The sequence below is a fragment of the Perca fluviatilis genome, chromosome 13 (assembly GCF_010015445.1).
Source record: "Perca fluviatilis chromosome 13, GENO_Pfluv_1.0, whole genome shotgun sequence".
NCBI lineage: Eukaryota > Metazoa > Chordata > Actinopteri > Perciformes > Percidae > Perca > Perca fluviatilis.
Genome location: NC_053124.1, coordinates 3749789 through 3770257, shown reverse-complemented (window position 1 = coordinate 3770257; position 20469 = coordinate 3749789). Strand labels below are relative to the sequence as shown.

Genomic DNA, 20469 nt, shown 5'->3' with positions numbered 1-20469 from the left:
CACGGTATTAGTATCGGTAAGCTTGAGATAGTGTCTGCCACAACCAGACTGATGGGAAGCTGCCTGGCTGCCAAGTATTTCCCTGACGAAGGTTTGATGTTGGCAGCTGCAACGTCTTCCAGTCCTAACGTCTCCTTTTTAATTTCTCCTTTCGCTGTTGCAACATATGAAAACTGGGTTAAACAAACCTTGCTACCATCTCGGGTCCGTCTCACCAGTGGCTTACCTTACACGGCATTTGGATTCTCGCATTATCACGAGAGAGTGAAAGAAGAGGCTCATTCAAGATGTATTCCCCCTCGCCTGTAAAGTGGACCAGAGTAGGCGGCAGCAGCCAGGGGCGGTGACAAAATCGATTCAGATTTATCAGCTTGTACCTAGTCTCCAGTTGGTTTTATTATGATGGAGTAGCCTGTCAAAATGCTCTACCTGCGATCTGTTGCTGATGTTAATAAACAACAGTCTGTAGATGATCCGTAATCTGAACGGATTTAGTCTTTCTGATTTCTAAACATCAACCACACAATGTGTTCTATACAGAATAAGCCTTTAAATCAGACAAATAGCAGTTAAAAGTCCTCCAATTCAAAAACTATTAAAAGTTTATATAAAATGTCATCGTGTTGAGTCGATTCTGAACCAATCAGCTGTTAGATCAGCTGAGAGCCAGGCGTTTCCCTGGGTCCAGCTGGGTCTTGCAGTCAGTGGAAAGCAACTGCGCAGCCTGCATCTCAAACCTGGGGCCGCCTTGGTCTTGTGAGGTTATCGTTGCCAACGTGTGCATGATGTCAGAGCAAGTCGGGATCAAGTCGGACAAGCCGGTGATATATTCTGCGCAGGCCTGGCTCATCTCAAACGAGCCTAAGGTAACATGTTTCTGTCCAAACAACCAGCTTACTAAACCAATCAGCGCCCGGTGAGGTGCAACTGGCAGCTACAGGTGTGGTTTAGGTGTGGGTTGTTCGTTCAAAACAACAATGGCGACTGTGATAGACTGATGGTTCATCTAATCATCTGCCAAGTATTTTTTTGAAAGTGCCTGCCCTTTTCCAAACAGTTTCCAATAACGGCTTCCCAGATGGTTCTGTGTAACAAACCATCTGGCACGTCAGGTTAACCAGAGGCAGCAGGAAGTCATGATGTGTTAGATGCACAGCGCTATAATGACACATGCTTTTTATTGTCTTTCCATCACCCTTAATGTCTAATCAATAGCTTTTGAGAGAAGAAGAAGAAGTGGTGTTGGTGAGGATTTGCCTGAACAGTCAGCAGTGTACATCTGAGCTATCGAGCTGCATTAGCGGGGAATTTAGAGTACAGTACAATAGATTGATTATCATTATGAGCTTCTACACTTGCGGCTAGTTTGCAAGACCAGATCAAAGGAGGATCAGTAAAACAGGGTCGTGGAGTCAAAGACACATTGTAGCACTGTTATGTTTATGATTTTTAAAGTGCAATAAAGTTTAACACTTTCGTTGATCTGCTGTATAGAATTATACTTGCAAGAAGTGCAACAGGACAGTGAACTCACCGTGGTGTATTTGCCAAGCTGGCAGAGGGAGGGGAAGGTTTCTTGATGGGCCTTACGGATCTTTTCAATGATGTTCTCCTGCTCGGCTGTCAGCTCATAACTCTCTGCCAGCTCGGGCTTTGGGCTCTCCTTCTTTTTCTTATTCCGGTCATTTCGAACAGCTGAAGGAGAACAAAGGATTAGGTTTAGCGTCAGCCATGACTTGCAAACGGATGACTTGATCATCGAAGCAAATGTGGACTTGAAACAAGATAAAAGACAACTTGAGGAACAACAGAACTTTGTTGCTAGTAAGCATTTTTCTGGTTACTTTTAAGAGATGCAGAAAGTTGTCAAGTGAAAAATGTATGTGAGACCTTACATAAGGACACAAAGTTTCGAAGCTGCAGTCGACTGTCAGATCAACCAGTCTCTGTCAGTTTAGTGCCACTGGCAAAGTCATTAAAAGGAAGAAAACAGAAGTGACAAATGGATTGTGTGATTTGTGTGGCTCAATTAATGAATTTAGTTAATCAATTACTTACCTTGATCACTTTCCTCAGGGTTATTTTGCAGTGTTTATATGTGGCTCATCTGGGTTAAGTTAAGGTCTAAGTGTATACATTGGGTGTAGGTTTGGTTGTAGAGGTTGGAGGGACAAAACAAAGTCTGGGGTACAATTTTGAGTTACTTTATAAATACAATACTTATACTACTACTTATATTTTTATTACGACTCATATTTACATTTATTGTTAGGTGGCGACCTCTATTTAGGATGGGTGGAAGGGGTGGTAAATGGGTCAAACAAACAGGACTTGGCCTGGGAAAGAGCTGTTTGTGTCCCATTTGAAACTTAAAGTCAACGTTGAGTTATTTTGACTCCACGTAACAAGCGTAACTACATCCCTTGTACGTCACATGTGCAATTACATCATGTTTACACATTTTTACCCAAACCACGATCTTTTGCTAAACATAACCAAGTAATTTTCTTGCCCAAACCTAACCAAACTGCGACCATTTCTCAATACTATGTGTTTTAAACTGTAACCGTTGCGTTAGGTATGAGGATGTGTTGATCTCCTGCCACTATTAGGGGCACTAATTTAGGAAACGCTCCTGTGGGTCGTATTAGAGGGTAGAAACAAACAACCTATGTGGTCATATGGATTGGAGGACTTGTTGGCTTTTATATGCTGCTTTTCTACCTAAACGGACAAAGCACTTTACAATTTGCCTTTTATTCAACCATTCACATACATTCATACACTGATGTTGGCTCAACTGTCATACAAGCAGCTGGCCCGCCCATCTTGAGCAACTTGGGGCTCAGTGTCTTGCTCGATGACACTTTGACATTTGGACAAGAGAAACCGGGGATCGAACCGCCAACTAATGTAATTTAAGGAGGACCTGTAGTTGTGAAGATGCTCACACCACAGGTGATGTGATACACAGTCTTGTTGATGGTTTCATGCTATTCCACTGATCAACAGTTGGTGGCCTTAACATACCAAGAAAATATAACTAACAAAGGCAGGGAAATAGAAGACTGCTAGCAAGCAGACACGAAAGTAAACAGTGTACAGTATGATTAAAAAGCTAACAAAAACTGGCTTTGCAAAGGTTTTATGAGGAAGGAAATGCATTCAGCGTGTTTGTTAAGCACGCACAATGCGTTTTGGTGAGAAATGCATTTGCCGTAAGTAATAGAAGGTGATCTAGATTGTGGCAAACCAAGGGAAACAGCCCAGCCAATTCAGCACAGGGGTCGAGTCCCTAAATTCAGATTGGGGGACAGGGATCAGGTCCCTAAATTCAGATTGGGGGAGGTAATCCTGTTCAAGTGCTGCAGGCACTAGGCACATGGCACTGGTCACACCTGCAGCCCATCAGTTAATCAGGGAAGGTATAAACTGAGCCAACAACGCTGAACGGAGTTGGAAACAGCGGACCAAGCAGGCAACACCGCTGGAAAAAGGACTGACCTTTCTCTCTGCTCTATCCCCGCAGGACAGTCTGTTTTAAGAGAAGACTACGAGAAGGCCAAAGGACCCCAGATGGGAAGAATCCTCAGTTAAAGTTTTTACGCCTGGGTTGTCACTATGTTCAAAGCCAACTGTCTCTGAGTCTCCTATTTCTATTGTGAATCTTGCCTCCAAGTCCCCTGGGTTGCCACAAGATGAGCTTATCAACTGTTATTCATCAACTTGGATTTTCTCTCCTATGGATTATGGCAGCTGGACAGTGAGAGACACCATGCCTTGCACTGAATAATACAAAAAATGCAAAAATGCTTTAAAAAAAAAAATCATAAATTAACCCCTTACTCCTCATTTCCACAGCATGCGTACCGCTCCGCTGCGTGTCTGCTGCGTGTTCCGCCGTCCGTCAATACCCACCAGGTCCGGATTTGTTGCGGCTGCAGCCATGACTGACAGCTGTAGTCACGAGGACCCACAAGTTCTCGCGAATTCACGTAGAATATAACCACAAAACCAACAGTTAGTTTCCATCCAGAAGAGTAGAGGGGAAACAGCTCTTTGCTGTGTTTTCAAGGTGTAGTGCAGGGAAATATGATCCGTATTTTATTTAGAAAATTAACCGGATATTTATTTTGTTTCTGTGCTCGACTTCCTGTCCCGCACTATCTGCCCATATATATCTATGCTATCTGCCGTATGCTGAATTGCTGCGGAGCTCTCCGGCGTCGGTCAAAAATAGAAGTTCTGCGTATCTGCTCTGGAGGGCTGCGGACTGACGGAACTGGGACGGAGTAGGGACGCAGACGTTCTGCAGTCTGTAGAAATACACACATTGACTTTAATGGAAACCTAATGACTCCGTCGATGTACCGCAGACGTTCCGCATCCAGTGGAAATTGCCGCTTAGGAGAAAGTCCTACAGTACCAAACAGGCAGGAGCTACAACAAAGCCCAGGTTGTTGTGTGTAAAGTGCACCCTGAGAGTCCACAGAGTCCTTTGCTTCATTAGGTACAGATCTTTGAAGTCTAACGCAGCAGGAGATTCAAACAATCCAACTAAGTTTATTACTCAACACACCGCATAATCATCCCAACATCACACATCTCTGATCAGCTGCACAGTCTCCTTTAGAATAATACAGAGTGGAGCTGGAGGGAAAGAGCTGGGGTGAGACACCCAAGGGACCTTCCTTGGCTGACAACACAACAATCACAATCTCTGCCCTAGTTTACAATAAAGCCCTTTATATTCATGCACCAGAACTAGCTTGTGATCACATATTCGCCAAGGAGGTTTATTGCTGGTACAGAAATACAGTAGTGTTATGTGACTGTGTAGAGCCTCAAGGCGTTTTGTAAGAACGCCATCATTAATTTATTATTATTATTATTGTTAAGAAATATTATTTGTTAAAACTGCACTAATAGATTTTTATAACCACAGTGGATCAACTGACAATGTGTTATGTGAGTCACAAAATGTTTTTTGCCACATAGAAGATAATATAACTGTCAGAAATTTCCAATATCTCGACACAAGTGGTGAGTCCATGGACGAGCCGAGGGGCCATGGTTAGCTCAGAAGGCCATTTTTGCCTGAGGAAGACCCAGCAGGGTCGAAACGTTGCAGCACAATAAACGTATGGGAGTATTAGCAGAGTGCGGGCATCTCATTCTTTTCAGTTGTAGCTCAGAAGGAGACCACACAGTGTAAAAAAATTTCGACCGAAGAGTTTGAAGTTTAGACTGCAAACAAACGGTTATCAGTTAGCTGGTGAACATGATAGAGCTAAAGAGACAGATATTTTGAATTGGTGGAGACCAAAACAGAGCTTTGCAGGTAACGTTAGCCTACTCTAGAGGTGCGTTTCGATCGCATAGTAGTTCCCTGCGAAGTGGACTGCACAAGGTATTTAACCATGTTAAGATTCCAAACTTACTTAACATTGACCTGAGCAAACATGCTAAGGTCAAAGGGAACTGTGAACTGTGTAGGGAAGAACTGAACAACTGTTCATCACTTTGCTGGAAGCAAGATTACCCAGAAGTCATTGTGCCTCGATGGAATTGACACCGTACATCTCGTAAATTAATCAACTCACACTTCTTCCCAAGTTACATACATTTCACTAGAATCCATTTCGTAATGGTATCACTAGTGTGGAAAATTTCTACAGTAGCAGCAACGTATCCAGAGTGTTTACGTTACCAGGGTAACACATGGAGAAAGTTATATGTGCGTTGGTGACATTGCAGGGTGTTCCGAATGGAGGAATTTTGTCGAGGAAAGTTCCCTTTACCGACATTCCCTGAACAGGGAGCAGGGAGTACTGTTTATCTATGCTGTGGAACAGAACGCAGCTTAGCAGTTAGCACAGAAAGGCACACATTAACACAAACAAACTAACCCATCAATACAGCAGTATAATAGCCACTCCTGTCAATTACTATCAAAGCAGTCTGGTGGCTTTTAAAGACAAAATAAATATCTGCTTAAGGCTGACTTCACACTGGCTGCGTGGTTTCTGTTGCGTGTCAGCTGCGTAGCGGCTGCGTGGATTTTTCTGTCTTTACACAACAGAAATGTGTCTGGCGCTGCGCTGCTGCTGCTAGCCTTGTCTGTACACATGTATGTTTCCCATTGATTACTGCACTCAAGCAGTAGTATACTTCATGTTAAACATAAATATATATACTGATCTGATTACAGCAAAGACAATGGGGGCAGTATTGACGGCAAAATAGGCTACAGAATATTTCGTTTTGTATTGACAGGTGCAATATTTGAAAATTGATTTTTTTAAATTACATTTACATCTGCATTTATGTCAAAACCTAGAGACTTTCAAACATCAAAATGTCATTTATTAATATGTATTTGTGTCAGAATGACATATACACATCTTTTCCTATTCTATTTTGCCTGGAAACGCTTCCAACACGCTTTTGTGTCGCATGAAAAATAGGTGTCGGTTCTATTTCTAGCATGCACGTGTTTTTGGCGCGGCTCAAGCCATGCCTGAGACGTGCGTGTCACGCAGGCAGTGTGTAAGCTCTAACCTGTTAACATGGGAGCCAAAATAAAAACCGCCACGCAGCTGACACGCTCATGCGACGCAGCTAGTGTGTAGCCGGCCTTAGTCTCCCGTTCCCTGCAGGCCCCCAGGAAGTGTGCCGGGCTTTCAAGTTAATTTGACATAGCGGCCAGTGTAATTACAACTTCTATGTAGGTCACTGATGCCATGGGGCCCAAAAAAACTTTTCCCCCAAAACTTAGGAAAGAAACGTCTGTAAATCAGTGGATACATTTTTTTTTTGCGTCACAACTACCGCGAAATGACTTGTTTAACCATCAGAAATTGATCCATTGGGTCCGATAACATTTGGAAAGTCTAGAAAAGCTACGTAATTAAATCCCCATTCAAGTTAGCACTAAACCGGAAGTAGCTGGCTCGGCCAGCGGAGGTCTCTAGTGCCCCTGCTCTATGAGCTGCACAGTGCGCAAACAGCGCTGTTCATCCGGGTAATTTTATATGACGAAGTTTAACTTTTTTGGCTTAAAGCGCCACTAAGCAACTCTCATAGAAATCAACCCAGTATCCAGGTTTTACTATACATCCATAGTGCACTTCCATGAATAATGTATGGCCTTTAGTACTGGCCGCTATGTCACCACTGTGTGTGACCGCCATCTTCTGGATATCTATTCAACTTACACGCATGAATAAAAAAGCAGTTGGAATTTGTGTTTTTAATCGAGCTTTGGGCCCAAAACTCCTGCCATGGTTCGGGCTTGGGTTGGGCTTAGACACAAACTATGCAGGTTCATGTAGGGCAGGGCCAGCCTAAATCCGTGCCTGCTGGATGATTGTAAATAGGCAACTGTTTGCTAACACTTTACAAGGTAATAATAAGTCAGACTTGTGTTAATGGCTTGTTTCAATAGTTCAAGTGACTAAAACAATCAAATTAATTCAGATTTAAGTTATTTGTGATATGGTAACAAAAATTCAGTTGGGCTTTTCAAGATCATGGCCATAATGAGAGTTAAATCCAGTCTATACCATCCTCATGTGTCTATTTTTAGCTTAACGCAATCTATATACTCAGGCTTAAGTACTAATGTGTGCTTAGGGATAAATCAACAAATCTCCATAGAGTGTGATGATCACAGCTGGATTTTTTGACCACTGACAGTGAATTATATTATAACAACATTACATTGGAATGTTAACACTTAGGTGTTTTTCACTTTTTGACAGAGCTAGGCTAACTGTTTTTCAGTCTTTGTGCTATGCTAGGCTAAACACATCCTGGGTCTATCTCTGAACTGGATGCAAAGAGATTAAACTGATATTCTAATTCGACTCTGGGTAAAATAAATTTTTCCCAAAATGTTGGCCTATAGCTCCTGTCGCTAATGCTAACATACAACTGCTACCTTTCCCACCACCCCCAAGACTAGATTTAAAGTGTTGATGGTAAGAGTGGTTATGATATTGACCGATTATAGTGCTTTTCTCCATAATCAGGCATTAACCACGGATGGCGTCAACCTCAAATATCTAATCTGCTTTGCCAAGAATGCTTCATGTCCTTGAACTAATCTCTCCTGATTCAATTAATACACAGAATTCAGTAAAGATATCCAAGTATCATCCATACAGCTGGGAATATGTCAGTTCTTTCAAATGCATATATACTGCGAGCCAAATCACTGACAACCAGGGAGTCCATATGCTTTATTTCTGTTTAACTTTGATATATTAAGACATATTACAGCCATATCTCACATCTCATGCTCTGTCTGCACATTATCGGATGTCTCACAGCATCAAAATGAAAGAGGAGTCAATATAATTTTCAGTTTCAGAGAATTATGCTGACTGTTTTTGTTTGCCATGGCCTTGTGTAGATTACTGTCACTGCTGAGAGGCAGCAGTAATGTGCTAACGCTAATCGGTCCATACATTCTGACCTACATCCATGACCTATATGTCCATTATATGGTGGTATGTATATGTATGAGACTTTCCACTACATCAGCTGTGCTTATATACAGTGAGTAAAGCGAACCTTAACAATGATATTAATCAATATTAATTACTTAATTAGAAAAGACTAGTATTACCAGGGGACCTCATGTGATTTAGAAATTACCCCAACGTCTGTTTCGTGCGGCGCATTCACACCATATAGTTTATATTTTACTCTAATTTACTGACATTATCCACCTGATATGATGATAGGGCCCTGTCAAAACTTTAATTTATAATTGTCAACGCAGCCAATACAATCCTGAATCACAGAGATGCCCATTAACATGGGACTTATATTATCACACAAGCTTCGTGTTTGGCGAAATATGGTAGGTAATTTGTGGTGGAATTTTGACTTGACAAATTACAGACACTGCAGATTCGCACGGGATTAAGATCACAGACAATCACCGCAATTATTACAAATTACTAGAGGTATTCAGATAAACGGCAACTATAGCCCTATTCACACGGGATAAGTATTATCTAGGGACCTCGTGTGAATTATAAATTACCCACCCACGTCTGATTTTCATCTGGCGCATTCGAACGGGATAAGCGAAGCCTGTGATTTTACTCGAATTTACTGACATTAAGCAACAGTAGAAACATGGGTGTGGGTAGCTCTGCTATGTGTGTTTGTGTGTGGTCAGATCTCGAGGACACACACGCACACAATCTCAACCGGGTAGTCAGTCATCGTCCGAACTGCGACCTCTCCTTTTTCTTTCTCTCACTTTTTTCTCCGGGTGGTGTCAAGTAGGGTCCGGTGAGATGGATAAAACAACACATTTCACCAGGTTAATATCTATTAGCTCAAGCTTTACGCTTGATTTATCTGTAACATTAACCTCTAATTATGAAGTGAGCCCCCTCGCTTGATTGTGCATTATTTTTGATAAGCTATTGCTTGGAGATGTCTTGTCGTTATCTCTAGATGTATGACACAAACATAAAAAATATACTTACCGCATGCTGCTATACATGTCATCCATCGCCATCTAATCATTCTTTTTGTCTTCGCACTTGTGGTGGTTTTCATCTTTCTCTTTCTGCAAATTGTATATGATGTATAGCGACATGACCCAGCACCTGGTGACAGCCTACCTATCACGTAACAAACATTTAACTTAACATAACTACATGATGTGCATTTGTATGTGATATCCATCGATAATGTAGTCTATGAATTTGTATGTACACAATCATCTAAGATGCACGAGAAATAAAGGCTTCTGGGATCGGTTGATAACTCAGACTTGCCGAGAACCTAGACACCCGGTTGAATATAGACTCATGCAGTACCCTCGGTTACGGTCTTTACGGTCGTAGTTCAGTAGCCTGGTGCGCGGTCTCCTCGTGACAGCCTACCTACCACGTAGCAACATCAACTTCTCTAACATTTAACTTAACATAACTACCAAATAACATGACGTGTATTTGTATGTGATGTACTGTACTTCCCCATCGATAATGTGTGAATTGCTATGAACACAATCCTCAAAGATGCACCAGAAACAAGGCTTGGTTAATAACTCAAACTTGCCGAGGGCAGCAGTTTTCAGATTACATTATGTGCTTACATAATTGCAAAAGGTTCTCCAATATTTTCTCAGTTAGCCTTTTAAAATGATATCAGATTAGTAAACAGAATGTGCCTTTGGAACATTGGATGAGTGATTGCTGATAATGGGCAATTTAGATATTGCATTAAAGATCAGCCACTTCTTTCTACAACAGTCGAGAACCCTTTTACAATCATGCCAGCACATAATGTAATCTGAAAACTGCTGCCCTGGTTAAAAAACAATGCAACTGATCTCAGCTGATATTCTGTCTGTAATGGAGTGGAATGGAAATTTCTAAGTGACCCCAAACTTTTGACCGGCAGTGTAGGTTCATGTTTTTTGTTAATGATAAAAAATATAATATAAAGTGGACATACAAGAGGCTCAGAATAAACTACTTCAATAATGCGTAGTCAAATATCTTAATGGTCATGATCTTTAATGATAAGATGGAGTGAATTGGTATGTTTTATTATAAAGTAAGTCTTAATGACAACACACAGCAAAACACAAGCACCTGCTGTCTTTATTGATGTGCATCATCACTGTTAGATGCATTGGGACACTGTACTGTTTCTCAGTGTGGAACAGTGTCATAGCAAACATTTTATCACATTAAATGTTCTTACTGTTGTGCAGTGTTGTATTCAAGGCCACCTAAACCGAGACCAAGTCATCCCCAAACCAGAGTGTATCGAGACTGAGATAAGACCAAGACTTTGAGATTTGTGTTAGAAAGCCAAAACTTCTGCTGTCTCCCGCATTCACTTTCTTGGGAGTGTGTGAAAAGAGGGCAGGGAGAGGGGGGGTTTAAGGTAACAAATTTCAAAATAGATATGAGTTAAGTTATTGGTTGCATTTGCAAGTTTTAACACATAGGCATAAATCAGACAATACACAGGCAATTTAGCGAAATCCCTGCAGTTGTGGTCTTGAACGGTCTTTATCTGAGACAAGACCAAGTACAAATGCGGTCGATTCCGAGTAAGACCAGTCTTGAGACCAAGACCGATCTCATGTACTACAACACTACTGTTGTGGCCACCTCTTCTGTCTGTTTGACACGTCAAATGTGTGCTGACGACATCAACTGACGTGTCAAATAATGCAACGCTTTGCTTTATGTGACACAAAGTTTATCTCAATGTACTGTCAAATAGTTAGAGTTTTGACTTCACTGAGGAATCTCCATAAATACTGGTCTGGTGTTTCAAATTTAAATAATATTGTGTCTCCCTACTCTCAATGATGGCTGGCTTTTCACTCTGCCATTTGTGTGGGGCAGTTCGGACAACACAATGTGTGAATTAGTTCTTTTTGAGTATAACCCGAGCATCCAACCTAACTAATACATCTCTCCAAGGTGAGTGATGGAGGATTTTCTTATTGTTATGGCCCAAATGGCACAGCAAAACGGCATCAAAACACCAGCTGTAAAGTGTCATCTAAAAGAGCCGTGCCTGATCTCCCGAAGCTCTGGCTAATTCTGTACAAAATGCTGCTGTTAGTGGGGTTAGTGACTTCAGCAGCAGAGGACAGACAGTCATGGTGGTGAGGTGAGGACAAAACCATGAGCATCTCTCTACATACACAAAAACACTTTGCCCCTTGGAAGGGGGGATTGTACAGAATAATGGTATGGAAAGGGGGATGGAACACAATCTGTTCACGTGTGTCTGTGGATGTCATTTGTCATAGTGTTGGTGACAAACTGTGTCTGGCGAGGGGGTTGGGGTCCACACAGAGGCAGGCGAGCCACGAGATGTGATTTAGGAAGACAGCAACATGGCAAGTGCACCCCCACCCCCACCCACCCAGGGCAATCAATTACCACTGCACTCCGAGCAAATTACTGCGAGCATGAGCAGATACATCCAAATGATGCATCGGACAAGAGGCCATGGAAATATATGGCTTTTTAATACTCACAAAAAGGGCAGGGGGGAACCCATCCAGTGCAGGGACTCTCATCATTATGAAGTGCCTGAGATCACTACTCCTGACTTCCACATGAAAAGCATCTTTTTCTCTTTGCTGGTCTATACGTGTCTGTTTTGCCCCTTGAACTCATTTTTCGGTGTAAAATTCTGACTTCTTGGCCCTGCATTGAAAAAAGGAGAAGGGGCTGCATTGGTGGGGGGGCGTGTTGTTTCAGGTACCAGTGATATGATGAAATATGATCCAGGAAGACCAGTTTGAGTATTATATTTATGTAAGAGGTTGACGGCCTATCAGATGCCAAAACATTGCACACGTTTAACGTTTTTGCAGGACAACCCTGCATTTCCCCCTCTGTGCTGGTACCCCTGCTGTGTCAACTAGTATAACCCCTAACCCTAACTCTAACCCAGTCCGTAGGGAGTGACATCTCTCCATTAGTGCATGTACAGGTCCTGAGCATGTGTGTGTTTTCAGGCCTAATGTGTTTAAAAACTATACCAATAGAGTCAAAATGTGAATTTCCAACAGAGAGAAAATGTGAATTTCCCCTTGTGGGATAAATAAAGGCATGTCATCTTCTTCTTAGTCAACTAATTGTCTTTTAGAAATGAATGTATTTTGTTACAAAGAGCTGTTGTCCTTCTAAATATGGCTTTACTCCTCTAGTCTGGATCAACAGTAGTAAATTTTCTTTTGTGGGGTGCAAATTTTCCACCAAAACAAGTTCCTTCCTGAGACTATTATTATTTTGCAGAATCAATTTCTGCTGTTCCATTCAAAGCTTTAGCGCCACCTAGACGATGTTCCAAGATTATTACTCCCCTGACTTGTGCATGACTAAGAGACTTCTCTTTGAATTAAGGGTTGCAAAAATTACACATTAATCTGTCAATTTATGTGAGTTTATCAGGGGCATTTTTAACTGAAAGCAGCTGCTGCTGGAAATAAAGATGGTGAGGACTTTGAGACTGAACCAAAACAGTAAATTTGCAAAACCAAAACAAAGACTCTAAAAGGCTCTGGGTAGCAGAACGGGACTACAGAAGTGTTGATAATTCTCTGTAGGTTCATCACTATGAGCAACACCTTTCACATTATATATTCATTTGGACCATTGATACAGTAATACCAAAATATTGATCAGTGCAGCTGAATATTTTTATGTCGATCAACTAACAGACTCTTCCTGCGCTACTTTGAATTCAAAATATACCACAATATTTATAACTTTTGAAAGTTTTACAATCCACATCTATTTTTGCCAATCAGGTATTTTACTTTGACTCAATAATGAGAATATGAAGTCCTGGAAATCAGATTTTCCCATCGCACATACATGCTGCTTTATAATTCTATAATTCTAAACTTTCAGGCTTTGAGGGAGTGCTGTGAATGAGCGAGTGCCGAGTGTCTCTGAAGTGCTCTCCAGAGTGTTAGACCAAGGGATGAAGGGTCATTGAGTGGAGTTCAGACACGCTCTTAAATACACTCTCCACAGCGATGCCTACTGTCACAAAACTCTCACCCTTTAGTCAATGAGCAATGTCTCACCCACTGTCTTTTGTCCTCTTATTTTCTGTTTTCTCGGCTGCCTCTAGCCCCCTGGTGCAGGATGCCGATTTCTTTCTCTGTTCTGCAGCGTTATTGGGATGCTGTATGGCTCGATGGCAGCAGGCGTGGATGGCGGCCGTTTTGCGAAGCTGCCGGCCAGCCATCTGGGTGCTGCCAAGCTCTGCACAGTGTCTCTTTGAGCAAACAGATGCAGCGCTTAATAAACACTATCTATCTGGAGCCCACGTGATGCAACCCGGGCCGCTTGCCACAGCACTTAACATGGCAGATCCCTAACACTAACCAGGTGGGTGTTGAGCAACCATGATAATTCTTCGCTGCCACCAGAGCATTGAGTTTAAGCTAATGGTTCTGATGGGACAAGGGGGTGGAGGGGAGAGGGGGGTTGTCAGATGTGAAACCTGCATTGTGAAAATATGACCTTGGAGCAGGAAGGGAATGAAAGAGGCACATATGCAATTTAGAAGTGATAAGATTAGATTGTCTCACTGCTGGTTCAGAAGCTTTTTCCACACAGATAAGACTAAAATAAGAAGAAAAAACACATAGCTGATAATAGCTGACCAGCTGATCCTGGAGCTGTGCAGGATAACTGATCTTATGACCGCCTCTCTGTCAATAGCAGTGGATTGGGGGAATTATTGGGTCTCTGTAAATTAAAAACTACTCCTAATCTGCAAAGTGTCCTGAGATAACTTCTGTTATGATTTGACACTATCAAAAATTTAACTGAATTGGATGTTTGTCAGAGCGCTGTAGAAGAGAGTCTCTAATTTTTTTCCAGTTGTGTCAGTCCTTTACACTGTATCATAAAGCTGCTCAGATATTTCATAAATACGGGTGATCACAAGCAACAACGGGCGATAACAAGCACATTCTCACACCCAACTCATTACATACGGACGCTTGATCAGGATCGCTTGGCGTCATTTTCTCAACATGCAGTGTATGGTTAGGTTTAGGCAATGAAACTACTTGGTTAGGTTTAGGCAGTACAAAAACTTGGCTAACCAACCAATCATTTTCATGTGTAAACCTAAGTTTACACAATGAAACTACTTGGATTGGTTTAGGCAACAAAGCAACTTGGTTAGGTTTAGGCATCAAAACTTGGTTAGGTCTACACAAAGAAACTACTTAGGGTTAGGCATGTTTTGGCAACAAAACTACTTGGTTAAGTTTAGGGAATATAACTACTTGGTTAGGTGTTAGAAAAGTTATGTCAATGACTTCCGCCACTACGTCCGACGACTGAGCAGTTAGATGGGAAGGCAAAGCCAGAAGCACTTGTCGGTGGTTTAGGGGTAGGGGTTGGGTATAGGAAAGGGTTAGGGTTAAAAAATAAATGTTACATTTGTTAAGTACATTACGTAAGAAAGTGAACTTGAGTATGTTTAGTTAGAATAGGTCCACGTTGACTTTTGGTCTCAAACTGGACATGAACAGCGGTCTCCTGGGTCAAAGTCCTGTGTTTGTTTGTTTACGCTTGACTTCGTTGCTTGACTTTGGGCTCCAGGCACAGGGAAATAGTTTACCCACAATTTAAACCCATGGATGCAATCACACCTCCAAAATGTTGGACTGTTCTTTTAAACAAAAGTAAATGCTTGTCTATGAAATGAATCAAACTGTGAATATTGAATATTTGGCAATCGGAAGATTTACTACAACAATCTTTTTTTGCTTTCAACAACTAATTTCTTTTCTCTCACATGACTACACAGAACACACACACACACACACACACACACACACACACACACACACACACACACACACACACACACAGTGCATGTCTTAACGGTATTCCTTCTCCTTTTCTTGTTCTACAGATTCACCAGATTAATAAAGGATCACATCAGTACTTTCAGGACTTTATGAGACTCATGATCGCTTACCACTGACAACATACAAATACATAACTTGTGTAATGACGCATTCAATCACAATACCCCCCCCCCATCACTCATGTAGCAGTTCAGTAATCTCCAGAGGCACATGAAAGCATGAGTCTAGTGTCCAAAAGTAAGTGAAGTTTATTTGTATAGCACTAATCACAGAGTCACAGAGTGCTTCACAGGCAAAAGCAGATGCTCTCAACACCCTACTTTCATTATTAAATAACTACCACTGCCATATTTGCTTGAATAACCAACCTCCTTGCGCAGATTTTCAGTCTTTTAAACTACTCGCTACCGTTGTCGCTCTTAATACAGTGCTGTGGTCAAGTTGCAGCTCTGCCTGGTGTGTTCCATACAGACGCTAAAGGGTAATTTTTGCGTCGGTATCTGATGCTGAGAGACATTGACCAAGCATCAGTAAGCTGACCCCTCCAAAATGAGTTGCTCTGCATTTAGGCGCTTAGCTTGAATGAGTCAATAGATCTCCCTCATGGTATCTGCCATAGCTGCTAACAGATTTGGGACACAATTGCAAACCCTTTGGTCCCTAGAGTGAAAGCAACTTCCAGTCAGCACGGTCCTTCTGTTGTTGACGTTCAGAGCAGGACACTGAGGACGCTATCCAATCACCTCCATCCATGGATATAGGAGAGGGAATAGTTCCCTTTCTTTTCAGTGGCCCCTGTGGCTGGTAGCCTGAGGATATCAGACATCATCATTTCTATGATTCCTCTGCTGAGGTGTGAAACAGCATAAGAGAAAGGAATGCCACCCCCTGAGGCTTATGGAGCATGAAGTGGACCTGAGCTATAAATGCTGATGCAATCAAAGGATGCCAGTAACCTGTGAAATGCAAACTGTTCCTGTGGATGACAGTGGAGCGGGGGCATTGACAGCAGCCAGTCACAGCAGCCAGTCACAGCTAAATACAGAGCTTCTGCATGCTGTTTTTATCTGTTCGTGACATGGTTTCTCAGATCCCACTGGGTGGATGTTCGACAACTCTTTGTGAATGATGCAACTCTTCTGTGCTAGCTGAAATACTGGCCAGTATAGAAAATAAAGATTGAATAATATGAGTTACAGAAACTATCACGTGAACAGCTCTATCTCAGATGATTCATCATCTGGGTAAGGTTGTTACCGGATTAGTACCACTCATACTAATGGATGACTTTTCACACCTATGGTGTACTATGCATTACGATATGTTCTGTCTTTGCATCTATATTCTAATAATATATAGAGGCAAAATACATAATATATTTATATAATATACAAAATACTCTATTTATTGGGATCTGCCTGCCATTTTGACCAATTATATGATAACTCACAGTGACAGTGTGCAGTATAAACACAGGTGTTGTTACAGCATGTTTTAGAGAGAATAAAAAAGCGGGGAAATACTAATTGATCGTGGAATGTGTTGGTACTGAATTTCTAATGTTAAAAAAACAATTGATAATTAGATTAAAAAAGCTCATAATAAAAATGTCCAATTTAAAAAATACCACTTGGAATGTACTGTGGCAACACAGGCATTTGGATTAGCAGTTCATATGTATTTAATATCCACACTCTATTACACTTTTCTTTTAGTGTGCACTGTAAACAATGCTGAATACTGTTTAATGCAGCAGAAAATATAAATAAAATATAATATATTTCCTCAAATGTGGGTGAAAACACTCAGTATTTTTTGCAGAGTAGGAAAAGCACAGGTGTTACTAATAACATTAACGATAGCCTAGTTCTATTCAGGTGTCCCAGTAAACCATGGACAGTGTGACAGTGAGCCAGCATGAACAATACCAGGACCCTGAAACTGAAGGAGCTGAATGGAATTCAGCCAATATTCATTTTATTATTGTCTGTGTTTTTCCTACTGTCACATGTCTTCTGTGGAAAAGGAATCTCAGTTTAAATAGATTTCTCCTTTAAAGGCCCTGAAAACCTCACAGGGGTTGTTGTCCTTATGTCTGATTAGCAGACCCAAACAGAATCTTTTTTTTTTTTTTTTTTTAAGTTTCAGCGTTGATCCAGAATGAAAATCTAAAATTAATGGATTATTTTTTGCTGGGGTGGAGATGTTTTTAGAGTTTTATTTGAATTGTTTAAAATCTGCCAAAAATTCTGCATTCACAGATTCCTTGTGGCCCTGCATTTTGTGCATTTGAGGGTACGGGAAAAATCTCTTAATATAAAGTTTTTACACTTGGCTGAGGTGGAAAAGTCAGCGTATTGATTAAATGAAAAGTGTGACAAAGTGCAATGGGAACAGACTTCGTGAATTAGTCAATGACTTACATGCCATTTTTCATCTCTTCAGTGACGTTTAACTCACATGTTTATGTGAGTTAAACGTCACTGAAGAGATGAAAAATGGCATCAAAAATGGCAGACAAAAACATCAGATCTGTCTGGAGCAATGGGGAGACTGTGACCTTTCTCACAACAGGAATTAAACTTGAATTACATCATCTCATTGCTACCTCTTCTTAAAATAAAAAATCATTATTCCCCTTAATTGTATTCTTGTTTGGAAAAGCCTCTGAAACAGCAGAGACCTGTGTAAACCCCTTCTTTCAAACCCATGACAATATTTAATTCAATTACACGCTGTGTAAATTGGGTCTAAAACTCACACTCTTTGGACATTCCCACTCCGAAGCACTTCTGCAGGCGGCAGTACTGACATCGGTTTCTCGTCACCTTGTTGATAATGCAGTTCTTGTCCCGGTGACACGTGTACACCATGTTCTTCTGGATGCTTCGGCGGAAAAAACCCTGAGGAAACAGACAGAGAGGGGGGGTGCTCATGAAAAGAGGACTTTCACGACGTTAACCTAATTTTCCCTCTAATCTTCTGTAGCCGCCTATTTTTTTAAAAACCTCCACACAGCTCCACTGAAATTCTCCTGCCACTGGATATGATAATATCCCGACAGCCTGTATAACAATGTGCAAGATGTTTTATCTTTTCATTGCCATTAAGGCTGAGAGAAAAGAGAGTCGAGGGGTCCCTGCTGGGAGATGTGGCGCTTCAAATGCTGGATTTAAGCTCAGAAACAAGAGTACTTGTGGGAACAGAGAGTGAAGAAGCTCAGGGTATCAAATGAGTGAGATGGCTGGTGCTGCATGGAAGAATAACTGAGGACTTTGGTTCAGGGATGGGGGGGCTGGGGGGGTGGCAGCACGTCTGAAGGTGACACTGAGCTTCTGTGGAAGACCAAAGCTACTTCTCTTTCAAAAGAATGTTTTCATTGTAATTCAGTAGAACAGCAGTTAAGTAACAGGTCTTGGGCTCATTCAAATGTTTAACTGTAAAAGAGATATCATTAAATAAGTACCAAAACCATGCAGCTCCATCAACACTTGTGACAGTCTAAGAGCTGTGTTGAGACACAGGATCATCACAGTTGGAGGTATTGAGCTCAGGGATTCACATCATGCTCAATTATCTTTTACTCTAAGATTGCTAAGATTGACAAGAAAATTAAAATGATGTAGCCATGATAATCACATTTTCAATCCTGGTTAAAAAAAAAAAACTTTAACGGAAGATTGAATGTCCTTGAATTTCATAAATCTTCAGTTAGGGTGATGACGTATACTCATGAGGCCTTAAAAAAGCCTCAAGCTTTTAACGTGTGCAAGTAGGGTGACCTAGCCTCGTGAGACCGTCCTGATCTCCCGAGCTCCAGTTTTCTACTCGCAGATCAGTCTGGCATCTTGAGATAGAGAAAATTACAAGCCGTTCGCCATACGACCGACCAGTCAGCGTTGGTTTTGAAGCGGGTTTAGGTGTGACGCAACGAGAAGCAACTGTTAGTCTAAACAACATGGCAACTTCCACGGATGAGATGAGCGTAGCTATCGCGCAAGTTTTATCCAAATTAGAAAGTATTTCTTCATTGAAAGAAGAGCAAAAAACGGCACTGGAGGCTTTTCTCTGAGGAAAATATGTTTTTGCTCTTCTACCGACTGGTTTCGGCAAGAGTTTGATCTGATTGGTTGATTTGGCCCATCTATCACCAACATAGGTGGTGATAGATGGTTTATTCAATCAGCTAACCAGTATTTTCGCCCCTTCCCAAAAGTTCTCCAACGGAAAGTTCCCAGATGGATATGCCGAGCAAATGCGAAGCAATCCATCTGGTGGAGTCAGGTTAAGGGTGACCAGAAGCAGTAGTCCCGAATCCCAAATCCTGCCCTAATTGTCCCGAAAATTAGAAAAAAGTCTCAAGAGCAGACTCTTGAGTAGTAGCCAGGAAGGTTTAACTACATGTCCCTCCAGCCACACAGAAATCTAAACCTGTGTTCGGTACTCTCAGACATGACGTGAACCAACCATTTCTACTGTCGATATCTAAAGCAGCTGGGATGCTCAGATTTTTTATTTTATTTGTATTTTCAGGTTTACATGACAGACAGTTGTAGCCTGGAAATCTAGACGCACTCTATCGGCAGCAAATGTAATTTTGATGTGGGTCTGGCTTGTCAGGCTAAGACAGTTGAGTTTTTGAATAAAAATAATGAATAATTTTGTTGCAGGCAGCCACGAGAAGGCGTGATTGGATTGGAAGTTGCTGATGTTAAAGCGCAGTCATTGTGTTTCATAATGACACTTGAGTTCATGATTTTAATGAATTTTTATTTGTATTTTCGGGTTTACATGACAGACTCCTGACAGAATTCCTGAATAAAAGTAATAGAGTTCTGAAATTCATGTTACACATAGTTTGCATTTTACATGTTAGGATATAGAGGCAAGGACACCACGTGGCCTAAGGCATCAATCAATGTAGGTGTGAAAAGTTATCCCTTATATGAGTAAACAGCATTGTAACTGTCAGATATGATCTCATCCGACAATGGCTGTGTTGATAACATTGAGATGTGGGGGTGATCAATCATCTGAGTTAGAGTTGTTCATGTGATAGT

General features: G+C 41.4%; 1 protein-coding gene across 2 annotated transcripts in view; it reads right to left on the bottom strand.

Annotated features, from left to right (window-relative positions):
- The window catches only part of LOC120571299 (retinoic acid receptor beta-like), a 232602-nt gene that overhangs the window by 55889 nt on the left and 156244 nt on the right, over positions 1–20469 (bottom strand). For both annotated transcript variants that reach the window (XM_039820181.1, XM_039820182.1), the window contains exons 3-4: positions 18171–18312; positions 1535–1695 (exon numbers count right to left, since the gene is read on the bottom strand). In XM_039820181.1, the coding sequence (XP_039676115.1) occupies positions 1535–1695; positions 18171–18312 (303 nt within the window). The remainder of the gene's footprint in view (positions 1–1534; positions 1696–18170; positions 18313–20469) is intronic.